Source organism: Schistocerca cancellata, chromosome 5, assembly GCF_023864275.1.
Source record: "Schistocerca cancellata isolate TAMUIC-IGC-003103 chromosome 5, iqSchCanc2.1, whole genome shotgun sequence".
Taxonomy (NCBI): domain Eukaryota; kingdom Metazoa; phylum Arthropoda; class Insecta; order Orthoptera; family Acrididae; genus Schistocerca; species Schistocerca cancellata.
The window spans coordinates 493,757,365-493,770,222 of NC_064630.1; the positions used below are offsets into that span (position 1 = coordinate 493,757,365).

The window sequence follows — 12,858 nt, forward strand, 5'->3', positions numbered from 1 at the left end:
TTTATCCTGGTTTTCCACAGCAACATCGTAGAATACGACCTCTGTGTTTCGCTTCACTTATCTATAGGGGTGATAGGACTGCTTTGTCTGAATGTCGTGTATGTTACACCATCTACACCCTGCAGTATCGTATTTTTGAAAATACGCATACATTCTGGAAGCGGATTCTATCCAGGCATATTAGTACTCACATGAGAAATTTGTCTTCCCACCGATGGAAGGACCTACAATTATCGCTTGAATATTATCTTGTACGAGTATCCCATTCTTCTTCTTCTTCTTCTTCCGGTCTTCTTCCATACCATCACAGGACCAGTCACTTACAACAAGATCCTGATGCTTCACCCACCCTGCCTTGGTACCAAACACATCAGGTTTTGGTGTGCAATGAGCTCTTACAAGAAAATGAACATTTGTAATAATAATAATAATAATAATAACAAAGCGTCTGGGGAGGGTGGAATTGTAGCCGAATTTCTGAAAAGTCTAGGGCCTAATTCAAGAAAGGAGCTACTAAGAATTATTCAAAATATATGGGTCACCGAAGAAATCCCAGAAGATTTGAAGTGTGCCCTAATACACCCATTACATAAAAAAGAGGACAAACATGATGTGAATAGTTACAGAGGAATTTCTCTACTCCCTGTCACATATAAGATATTACCAGCTTGGATTCGTGAAAGAGCACAACAACTGCTAGAACTCAAAATCTCAGAATTCCAAGCTTGTTTCAGGGCATACAGAACGTGCCCAGAACAAATTATAAACCTAAATTTAATCACAAGAATAAGGAAGATGCGAGGCAATCCTACAGTATATGTTTTTGTCGACTTTAAAAATGCCTATGACTCAATCCACAGACCCACACTATTTAGGGTTCTTGAAGAAAAAGGATTGGATCCGCAAATACAGAAAATCATTCAGCAGACATTAACAAATGCAACATCCAAGGTGAAATTTATGGGAAAACTTTCAAAACCATTCGAGATAAAAACTGGCGTTAGACAAGGTGATGGGTTATCGCTTTTGTTGTTCAATGTGGTTCTAGATAGAGTCATGGAAGAATGGGAAAAGTAAATGGGAGAAGAAAATTGCTGGAAACCAATTTCATTAGAAAAAAAAAACAATCCCCTACTTAGCCTTTGCGGACGATCTCACAGTAATGGCAGATTCTTGTGAGATGGCTATAAAACAGATAGAAACTTTCAAAGAATGCGCAGAGAAAGTCGGCAAAGAATGCGCAGAGAAAGTCGGCCTGCAGATATAATTTGAAAAGACAGTGTTTACAACAACAAATTTAGACATTTTCAGATTACAAACCAAATATGGAGAAATTAACAGAGTATCACTCTTTAAATATCTAGGAGAAATTATCTCTGAAAAATATGCACAACAAGAAAGAATACAGAAAGGTTGTAAAGGTTTAGGATGCTTATCTTTAAATGCCAAAATTAGATATTACAAAACAGTAATTAAACCATCAACGTTACATGCCAGCGAAACCTTGGCACTAAACAGGGAAACTCATATAAAAAATCTAAAGAAATAAAAAATAAAAAAAAGAATTAGGAAAATTTTAGGACCAACATGGACCGAGAACAGATATAGACTACAGAAAACGAGCAAAATTGAAGAATATTCTAAGAGACAGACATGAGGAAAAGACGCCTCAAATTCTATGGCCACATAATGAGGCTTCCAGAACACAGACTAACAAAAAGAATAGTAAAATACGTAGATTCCCTCGCTGATGGAGGAAAGTGGATCCCAAATGTTGAAAAACACTTGGAATTAGCCAAAATCACCAAAGAAAAATTAGACGTAATGAAAAATTTTAGAATAAAAGTAGAAAAATGGGAGATTAAATCAGAGACAAAAGGCCGAAGAACTGGAACAAGATGGAGCAAAGAAAGAAGAGGTAAATTCTCACAAACAATGAAAAATTGGTGGGCAAATAAAAAGAACCAGAAGAACAAGAAGAACGGAAAATGAACCATCTTCACTTAGCGTCTTGCATTCTGGGATCTTTGCGACTAATAATAATAATAATAATAATCCAAACTTATATATACAACTACAGAAATCCGTAATTATTGATACATGTTCAATTACCCGAAAGTTCCTAAATGCAATATAACATATACCGTACAGTTAAAAGGAAGTGACCCTTGATCAAGGTCCGCGTCACTTCCCATTTTTAACCAGACTTAACGTCTGAGAAAGTAAAGAAATAATAATAATAATATTACATGTAGTGCAAACATCTTACCGACTGAGCTACAGTGGCTAACCTTACATTATATAGTGACAGGGTGGTTAAATAATAAAAACAACAAAGATCTGTGATGATATAGTTGTTGTTTACACATCAACAATGGTATACATCAGTATGAATTCACTGGTTCATCTTTACACAGTACAGTATTTTGCAAAAAAGTTTCTTGTATGCATAGTATTCAGTGAGTAATCCTCTCAAAGTGATGGGTGTTCCTTTAGATTCTTCTTTTGACACTGTATTGATGCAGTGTACTAAATCGTCTACATGCACAGTATACATACAGAGATAGTACAGTTTGAACACACAGCAGCCTATAGTTCAGTCTTTCTAACACAAGGGATAGCACCATCCATAGACTGAACAAGCGTGTAACAATGAAGTGTTGCAGATAAATGAATAGACCTCCAGATCTCACCATGAGTGTCATGTCATCATACAATAATGATACAGATAACATCAAGCCAGCACAATAAATGTCCAGAGATGGAGAATACTCGGAGGTCGTCTGCTGGTTGATGTTCATACCATTCCAACTCCATAAACAGCACTTTAACACTTCTCGCTCCATTTTCGATCTCTAACACAACACATCAGGCACTGTTCGCTGATGGTTCTATATCAATCCTTCAGCGCTTTGAGCCGCTAGCTGTTCAATTGTAACTTATAAGTGAAAAGCAGTAGAGCACTGTGAGGAATCAGCAGCTTCTTATCCATCACATCAACACTCTGTTGTTGCAGTAACCCAAGAAAGTTCTGGGATGACACATACATTAGAGACCATTACTGACTGACCTGCATCACGTGGTGTAGGGCCCTCAGCATAGTTCTTCTGAGAGGCAGGAACTGCCTGGGTATCTTCATTACACAGATCAGTGAGTGCCATGAATAATAGCATCTCGTTGTCCTGCTCTAGCATGCTGGTCTGGTGCACTTCAGGATCCCACAGTGCTGCTAACACTGCTGATCCCAGCATGCCAGAGTCGATGATGGCTGCTGCTGGTCCAGACATGCATGAGGTAGTTACTAGTCTGGATACACCAGAGGCTGCTGTTGGACAAAGAAGATGAAACGATATCTACAGACACTGACATGGAACTGAACCAAGAAAGGAACTTGACAAAGATTAGGAAGAACTGCTACATCCGGTAATAGTAGTAATGATATGTAATGAGCTCTTACTTTTATGCTTCTGTGGTACAGACGCAGATGAAGATCTCGGCTGCTGTTGACACTGTAGACTGGCTGTGAATGACAGCACATCCATCCAGCGTCATTATCACCTTACAGAATATACTGTTCCTGTATTCCTGTAGGCTCCTGGCAAATTTCAGATGTTCCTATTGGTTCCTGAGTGAAGTGGTGGTGGAGAAGAAAACCTGTTTCAGGGGTCCTCCGTGACAGTTTTGTGAAGAGGCTCAGTTGCGATCCATACACCAAAATAAATACCTCTGGTTATTCTGTTGAGGGTAGCAGAATAGGACAAGTTGTCTTCTGCACTGTGGATGGACAGGCCATTTGAAAAAACACAAACAGCTGCAGCATAGGCAGCAGTCTCCATAGGTTGTGATTGCATCTTCAGCACATGCCTCTGCAATGGAATTATTTGCTGAAAAGTATTCACCCCATGTTTATTCATTATCATCTCCTTCCATTCCTCATGTAGGATGCTATGGATGCAGTCCTCAGATGTTGCTTACAGGTAATACATTAAACTCCTCTCTTTCCAGTAGCAACATCTCCTCAGTTGAACACATTATGAAAGTACCTTTCCAAGAGGACACTACATATGAAGAAACTGCAGTAACATGGTTCTGAACAAAGCTATAATATCCAGCAGGATGTATATAATACCAGCTCTCTCATTTTTTTCATCATAACGTGAGTGCTCCATAGCGTGTCGTTCTTGTCTGACAGGCCACACAGACTGAGCAGTTTAGGGGTGGGAGCCAATTGGAACGCTTTTGCTGCCTGGTGGAGTCATGTGGAACAGGAGCTTCAGTAGGGCCCGACCTCTACAGCATGCAGATACTCGCATATGGTGCCCTGATGCCAGACACATGCATAAGTGACCCCAAATGGCGGCCATATACACTTCATTTCATTTCATTTCTTGGTGCTTACAGTTATTACATCATGGGAAATGGAGGCAGGCTTGAGCTCTACCCACGTGGGAGAGCCCTATCTCCCACAAGTTGGTAAATAAAGAATCAATATATTATTATTGTTGTCATTGTTTGAAGTTTGTGTTGTGAGATCCTTAGCCTCTTTCCTGCCTGCCAAATTCCAGATGGACAATGGGAAAAGTATAGGAGGGGAGGGCTGGGAGACTTCCCTGAGGGGGAGGGATTAATTAATTTATCGACTTAATTAATTGGTCAATTTGTACCGGAGGGGTGAGCTGGAAGGGGTTGGGGATTCCACCGTGGGTTTGGGGAGGAAGAGGGGGATGGGCGGACAGGATGAGGGGGTTTTCAGAAGGACGGATTATCCCCAGGGAGTCATAGATCAACTCCCAGGCTATCATAAATCAATTAGCATAACAATAGGTTAAGGGATCATGAATCAGTTTAATTAATTAGCATATCAATTTGATGTCAAAAGCGTCTCAGAACCCCCTTTACCCTACAACTCTGTTGGTCCAAAAGCGAATGATCATATGCTTTAGGGCTTCTGATAAATCGCTCTTTTTCCTCTTTATGACGAATGCTCTGTGTTCCGCATTCCCCCACCCCCGCCCACAACTCGCTTTAGATGGCCTCCACTGATAGTGCTGCACTTGGACGAGAAACATAGGTGGCGGTCACATATATGTACACACACTACACACACATCTATATATAGTGTGGCCAGAAAGAGACTTAAAAATTTTTGAAGGTGTTGCAGGGGCGGTTGTGATGAGAAATAATTTTCAGGAATTGTCAAGAAAAAAAAAACTGTATACGTTGCACCTTTTCCGAGTTATTTAGCATTGAAGTTACCTAGTCGGGTCGTCGTGCGCGCAAAATGAAGCACTTTTCCAGAGGCGGCGTCGCCAGAAGTGTCTTTCGTTTGGTTTCCTCAAACCGAACCAATGTTGTATTTGATCAGCCAGCTTAAATTTACCATTTCCGAAAAAGGCACATTTTAGCCGATAATGAGCTGCACAGAATCAGAGAGGAAAGAAATATGTAGAAAACGCTGACAAGGAGAAGGGTCAGGATGCTAGGACATCTGTTAAGACATTAGGGAATGACTTCCATGGTACTCGAGGGAGCTGTAGAGAGCAAAGACTGTAGAAGAAGACAGAGATTGAATTACATCCAGCAAATAATTGAGGACATAGGTTGCAGGTACTGATACGAGGTGAAGAGGTTGGCACAGGAGAGGAATTTGTGGCGGGACCATCAAACCAGTCAGAAGACAGGTGCTGATGACTCAAAAAAAAAAAAAAAGAGCGTTTCAACAAGTGGTATATTCACGTATATCTGTGAATTGCTGCATTTATTTTAGAGCGAGCCAAGTACTCGAATTTGCACACACAATGACTTGATTCGCTAAGTGAGAAATGACACAACGTATCGAATTTTTTCCTTAACAGTTATTTCTCAGCACAGACTCCCCTCCAACACCCTTATCAGCTTTTCGGACTGTTTCAGATCACCCTGTACAAGCGGCAAATGAACTGTCCTTTGATCTTTTCCTGTAAATAAATTAGCTTCTTTACGTGAGAAGTGAAGTTGACGTAAAATTAACTTTCTACTCCACACACTTTTATTGCTCTCTCATACTTAAGACAAGACGTATATCCTCAATAGCAGACAGAGTGACTCTTTACGTTATTACTAGTTCATTACAAGAATAATTAGGTTTTATTTTAATTACAACACCATCGACTGATGCCGAATAAAAAGCAGAGTTCCGCAACAGTCGTCAGCAGCTGGCTTCTTGCTGCAGCTGGCGGTAATCAGAGCTTGTACAAAGTTCCAATTTTTACACAACCCAATTTTTAACTCAATCCAGTCTAGCAACTGTCACTAATGATGATGATGAAATGATGAGGACAACACAAACACACAGTCTCTGGGCAGAGAAAAATCTCCAACCCGGCCGGGAATCAAACCCGGGTCCCCGTGATCCGGAGGGAACAACGCTAGCCACTAGACCACGAGCTGCGGACACAGCGGACAGTACAGTAGTTCTGGCCGCAGCAGCGGAGACGGAGTACTGTCGGAGTATTGCGTCGTCCTTGGTCTCGACATGAAATGGAGAAAACATTCATGCAATAATCAGTTGCTGTAAGAAACATATTAAGTATACGAATTGGAATCAATTTCCTTTACATGCAATGAATTTAATCAAGTGGTCTTCTCACCTGTATTCTCCAAGGCGGTAAGGCAGTGTGACAGCTTCCGATATTCTGTTACATCATATAGTCCAGGACAGAGCAGTCGGCATGCAGTCTTGCGTTATTATGTAGAAAGGCAACAACACTCAGACTTCAAAAACAAGACACAGCCACCAGCTCTCACACCCCATAAAAGTAAAGTTTGGTATTATCTGAATTAGATATGATTGTGTTGTGTATCCAATGGCACCCACATGGTTACTCCAGGTGAAAGGTAGTTTGAAAACGATGAATGCATTTGACGACGTTTGTTCCCCTAGGAACCTCTGCACGTGAATGCGTTCACCGTGACGCTGTGTGCAGGATCAGGACACAGTAGCGCATATCCTATGTCCAGCGCTGCTGTTGGACGCACAGCTGTAGCCGCGCTCGTCTCTGCGTCTGCGTCAAGGGGAGCCGCAACAATTTCCATCATGGCGATAGTCCGTGATGCTACACACGTCGTCGCACTTTCAATGTGGTTTGTTTACTGTTGCAAGCAAATCAGTTTCCCGTTTCAGGGCACATGGTGCTGCTGTGCGATCTTGAACAGCCGAGCGAACAATACGTCAGTCCTCTCAGAGCTAGTGGCGATGGCCGTTGAGGTCTTGTTTAGCGCTGAGTACGACTCTCCTGGCATTCCTGGCCAAGAGAAATCTACTAGTATCAAACATAGGCCTTGATTTGAGTAGCGTTCTCGCTTCCCACGCCCGGGTTCCCGGGTTCGATTCCCGGCGGGGTCGGGGATTTTCTCTGCCTCGTGATGACTGGGTGTTGTGTGATGTCCTTAGGTTAGTTAGGTTTAAGTAGTTCTAAGTTCTAGGGGACTGATGGCCATAGATGTTAAGTCCCATAGTGCTCAGAGCCATTTGAGCCATTTTGAACCTTAATTTGAGGGAGAAATTCTTTAGAATGTACATCCGGTGCACAGTCAAACATGGCAGTCAAACATGGGTTGTCGGAAAACAGGAACAGAAGAGAATCTAATCATTTGAGATGTGGTGCTACAGACGAATGTTGAAAATTAGGTAAACTGATAAGGTAAGGAATGAGGAAGGCCTGCGCAAAATCGAAGAGGAAAGGAATATGTGGAAAACACTGACAAGGAGAAGGAACAGGATGATACGACATCTATTAAGACATCAGGGAATGACTTCCACGGTACTAGAGGGAGCTGTAGAGGGCAAAAACTGTAGAGGAAGACAAAGGTTGGAATACACCCAGAAAATAATTGATAACGTAGGTTGCAAGTTCTACTCTGAGATGAAGAGGTTGGCACAGGAGAGGAATTCGTGGCGGGCCGCTCATATCAGTCAGAGGAATGATGACTCAAAAAAATAGCCCTCCTGAAACCATGGATTCTATATTCGTATAACAGTCGTATGATATATGAGTAACAATATTGCGGAACGTTTAACCACAGTTTCGATAGGCTACGATCATGTTACTGTCGATTTCTGACATGTGCTGGTGAATGTTTCTCCTATTTATACAAAAACCAACAAAGCAATCCAATGTACTTTAATAAAACAAAGGTATCTCATTATTATCGGTCATCTTCAAATTCTCTCCAAGGTATTACTCCTGAAGGTTAGATACACGGACAACACCGTTCTCATTCGTGGATTTTAAGAAGGTCTACGACTCCACAGACTGACAGACTCTCTTTAACACTGTAGAAGAAAGTGGAACAGTCAGAAAAACTAGGACACTCGTACAACAGACAATTACAAACAACACATCGAAAATAAAATACGTACAGCTGTCAGACAGGATGGTCTCTCACCGCTTTTACTCAACATTGTCTTGGACAAAATTATCAAACAATGGGAGGAAAAAGTAAAAGGAACTCAGTTAGGAAGAACAAGTGATTGATAAGCGGCAAACAAACACACATATGGATGAACTGAATCTGCGGCTATGTGATCTATCCATGATGGAATTCGATGTATCATTAGTGTAGTGTCCTATGGTCGACAGGAAAGAACTAACAATCAAATGTGAACACACTTTATTTAACTAAAACGCCTTCTTGGCGTGCACTAATTTCCAAACTCAAGAACAACAAGAAACACAATAATTATTGTGGCGGCAAAATACAGAGAAAAGATACAAGAAATAATAATAACAAAAATACTACGCTACACAATTCCAAAGTGGCGATACTCCGAATACGATACAAATTTCTACAGACAGACTACAGCGAGTATCTACTGTGGTAGGTATTGATCAGAGCTGTCCTAGCTGTAGGTACACACTGTTGGACTGACTCTGCTGATGTGCTAATAACACCGATTCCGCAGAGTGTAACACTTGGTCACATTAGTTCCAATTGGTGGATCTCTGTCACATAGCTTTCCTCGAAGTAGTGCAGTGTTTATGCGGGAAGTCTGTTGATGTTCACATTCACTGGAGATGTTTTGATACGAGCTTTTGAAGTGAGGTCGGCAGCCCACATTGCTTGTCTGTTGTGTCGGCCCTCTAACTGATAAGGGGCCGCTACGACAATTAGCGTCAACAATGTTCCATCAGATCATTCGAAGAAGGTTCAATAAAGGTGGCTTGATGTCCTTTGAATAGATATGTTTTCCTGGAGACATACTGAGTCTCAATTTTATCTTCAATAAGGATAGAAGCTGAAGAAATGAATTAAAATTTGTGTCAAGGCCAGGACTTGAACCCAGGTGTTCTACTTACTATACAGATCTGCTATCCACTACACGACGCTGGCGAAGTGGCTAACACATGGTCTAGAGTAGTCTGTGCATCTATGTTAGCGAGAACTCCAGGCTGGTGCAGTGGACAGCAAATTTGTGTAGTAATTAGGAAACTCTGGGTTCAAAAGTCCCAAATTTTTACTTCATTTCTTCACCTTCTGTCCTTTGAAGGAAAGTATTCTGTGTGAGACTGCAAGATGTTTATGGCACTGCATTGCTTTATAATATCGTCCACACTTCACACTATGCGGTTCACAATTACGTTTGGAACAGGTCAGGGCGTCTACCTCGTCAGTGTATCCATCCTGCCGATAGTCTGCAGTAACACCCTTGTTTTGTATGTAGATATTAATAACGTGGGCAGTCATTAATTACGAACCTAGAGATGTTGTTGTTATGCTCCTCAGTCAGATGACTGTTTCGATTCAGCTCTCCACCCTAGTCTGTCCCTTGCAATTCTCTTCATCTCCAAATAACTTCTAAGTAACCTACATCCACTCGAAACTGCTTACTGTATTCATCCACTTCTCTGTAACCTACATCCACTCGAAACTGCTTACTGTACTCATCCCTTGGCCTCCCTCTTCAGTTTTTACACCCCCTCTTCACGTCCCTCCCTCCACCCCCCCCCACCCCCCAGGCACCCACACACCTCCCTCCGTAACCAAACTGACGATTCCTTCGCGTCTCAGGGTGTGTTCTGTCAATCCTTCTGTTAGTCAAGTGGTAAGGGATACTAATGTCGATTGTGGTACAACTTAGTAAATCGTACCCCCACGCATCGCCGTTTCTCTGAAACTTTAGGAGCCTGTTCCGTACTACCATCTTTCAACATTTTTGCGCTTCCTCCTGGAAAACAGTGTATACGAATATTATAAATTTTCAGTGGCGTTTTCTGGTCCACTTCGACTGATACATGATAGCTACATTTTCTGATAAAGTTTACAATTGAATGTTTACAGGGAAATTATTAGTTTCTGTTGTCTTTAGCGTAGCAAAACATGAAGTTATTTGCATTGGTGAGATAGGTGGGACTGGTGCAATGTGGGAAAGTCACACTAAGGTAGCATCCAGTATCCACGAGACTGTACTGCGTGTGTCATTTGCATAGGAACTAATGTATGCTGCTTCATACGGGCGGAATTCAAACCAACGTTAAGTTGATCTGCATGTATCATCAAGTACACGTCACTCACCGAAGCTGCTGTCCAGTTATCGCACCACAGACTAGTTAAACTGGTTTCCTGTTATTCAATTTTGGTCGGTAATTTCACACTTCTTAGCAATAAACGGTAAGTAAGTATGTTGGCTTTGTTGCAGAACCCTGTTCTGACTAACATGTTGCTCAAAATTATAGAGGCGGTTTTCATTTTCTGAGGAATGGGTATGAAAAAAAACTAATATATTGTTTCCAGTGGTGCTAGAAACTTGAAACTTGAGGGAAAAAGGCAGACCAAGAAATTTGCAAATTGAGTTCGTGGTTTCAGAGTAGTGATATTTTACAGGAAGTTTTAAGAGTATTCGCGACTCTATAGTAAACTAGGTAAGTGTCAAAAGACAAATTAAAACATCCAGAATTCATTCAACAGTGAGCCACATGAGCTTTTTCTTTCACTTGCTGCTTCTTTCATCTCTATATAGTTGCACCGCTGTTCAAAGCTCACTTTAACCTGTAGGTCCACGTTTAACTTGCTGGATAAGTTAGTTACAATGTTAGAAGAAGGAAATAGTATGCCACGTCCGATAGAACCGTACCTAGTAAAGCACTGCAGTCGTTGAACCAACCTTTCGGTCGAGGAAAACTTTACTTTACTCCAAGAACATGGCAGTGTGCTAATACACAACCAGAAACCCAGAACACTTCCGAGACTGCTGAAAGTATAAATCTGTCATGTTGTCAGTAACATTTTTGTCATTTTAAAACACATATAAGATAAAAACAGTTAAAAAAGTGAATCACTTGCAATAATATTTAGAATTATAAATAGATAATTTTCATTGATGTCATTATAAATAAAGCTGTAACTTATTCCTTTTTAAATTGAAATAAAATTTATAAAGAATTAACAAAGAAGGGTGGAGTGTATTTAACAACAGTGCACTTCAACTGAAACTGGTAGGACGACACTTGGAAGGGATATAGTTAAGAGGTGAAAGGAAAAGGGCTTTCGTGGGGTTGTAGGTTGCACGCATTAGCAAAGGTGTCTGTGGGGTTTTAATGTGGAGGTACTGGTAGTTGGGTGCGGTGATGAGGGGTTGGATGGTGAGAGAAGGACAAGGGACAAGGTTTCGATATGGTTCACGGTGATATGGAAGAGGGAAGTAATGGTGGAAAATGAAGGAGACAAGAGGCTTGTTGTAGTGCAGGATACAGAGGGAACAGTTATAGCTGATAAGATGTAAAAATATCGGAGTGATCTGAATTCATTGTCTTTATGAGGGAGTTGGTTAAAGTTTTATTAGGAGAGAGTATGGAATGTGCTTGTTCACTGTGAGCAAGGAGTGGTGAGAATTTGATGAGCTGGTAAGGGTTCCATGAGAGGGGGAAGGTAAATGGATGTGGAAGGCAAGATTGTGTGTGGCCTTAAATGATTTGATGATATCTTTGGTAGGGCAGATATCTAGGCAATATTGACGTAGTAAATAATAAGTGTGATCAAGGTTTTGCAGGGTGCAATCCTTATTTCCATTTATTATGGGCTTTCTGTTGGTTGGTTAGTAGCTGCGCCTTTCATGTCGTTTGCCTGCCAGGTATTAGACATTTAAGGTATTAATAGTAGTTGTAAATTATTACGGAAGAGTCATGATAGGGAGTCGTGGCTTGTTTGTTCCACTGCCTAGGTTTCAGAAGAGGTTGTCTTATTGAGCCCCTGGATGCACCAGTTGGAAAAATTGATGAGATGGAGCTAGAGGGGTCGTTGAGACATTTGGAGTCTAGGGAAGAGGAAAAGGAAACCAATGTTGACAGCGTACTGATCTAGGTGAACAGGAGGAGGTAGTTTCGGAATGTTGGCGTTGTAGTATAGAGGATATTGGAGGACAGAAGGCTGGGCCTTGGGTATCCCTGCAGTAGGACGGGAGACATGGGAACTGGTTTCTCATATAGTGACAAATGACAGACGATCAGATAGAAATGATATAGTATGGCTGTGAATGTTAACAAACAATAAACAACGTTACAGCAGGCGCTGTTAGCAAAACTCGAGAACACGCCAGTTGGCTAGCGAATGACGTCACAGCTTTTACATTGTAAGAAGGAAGAATGCGTTGTAGCTCGCCTTCGAGCTGGCGTGCAATAAGATAGACTGCAAGCTGCGAGCCACGCTGCTGCGTTCTAGACAGCGCCAGCCCGCTATGCTAAGCAGGGTACTCACCAAGCGTGCGCCGAGCTTGAGCGGAGCGGAGAGGAACAGAACAGAACAGAGCGTCACTCACCAGGTTCGGATCTCCTCCTCGGTGTACTGCACCTTGGGGATGGGCTGGCCGCTGCAGGCAGGTGA

The 12,858-nt window shown here is 41.7% G+C and overlaps 1 protein-coding gene across 1 annotated transcript in view; it reads right to left on the reverse strand.

Moving 5' to 3' along the window:
- The window catches only part of LOC126187678 (tryptophan 5-hydroxylase 1), a 245,941-nt gene that overhangs the window by 125,454 nt on the left and 107,629 nt on the right, over positions 1-12,858 (reverse strand). The window contains exon 6 of the mRNA XM_049928912.1: positions 12,794-12,844. Within this exon, the coding sequence (XP_049784869.1) occupies positions 12,794-12,844 (51 nt within the window). The remainder of the gene's footprint in view (positions 1-12,793; positions 12,845-12,858) is intronic.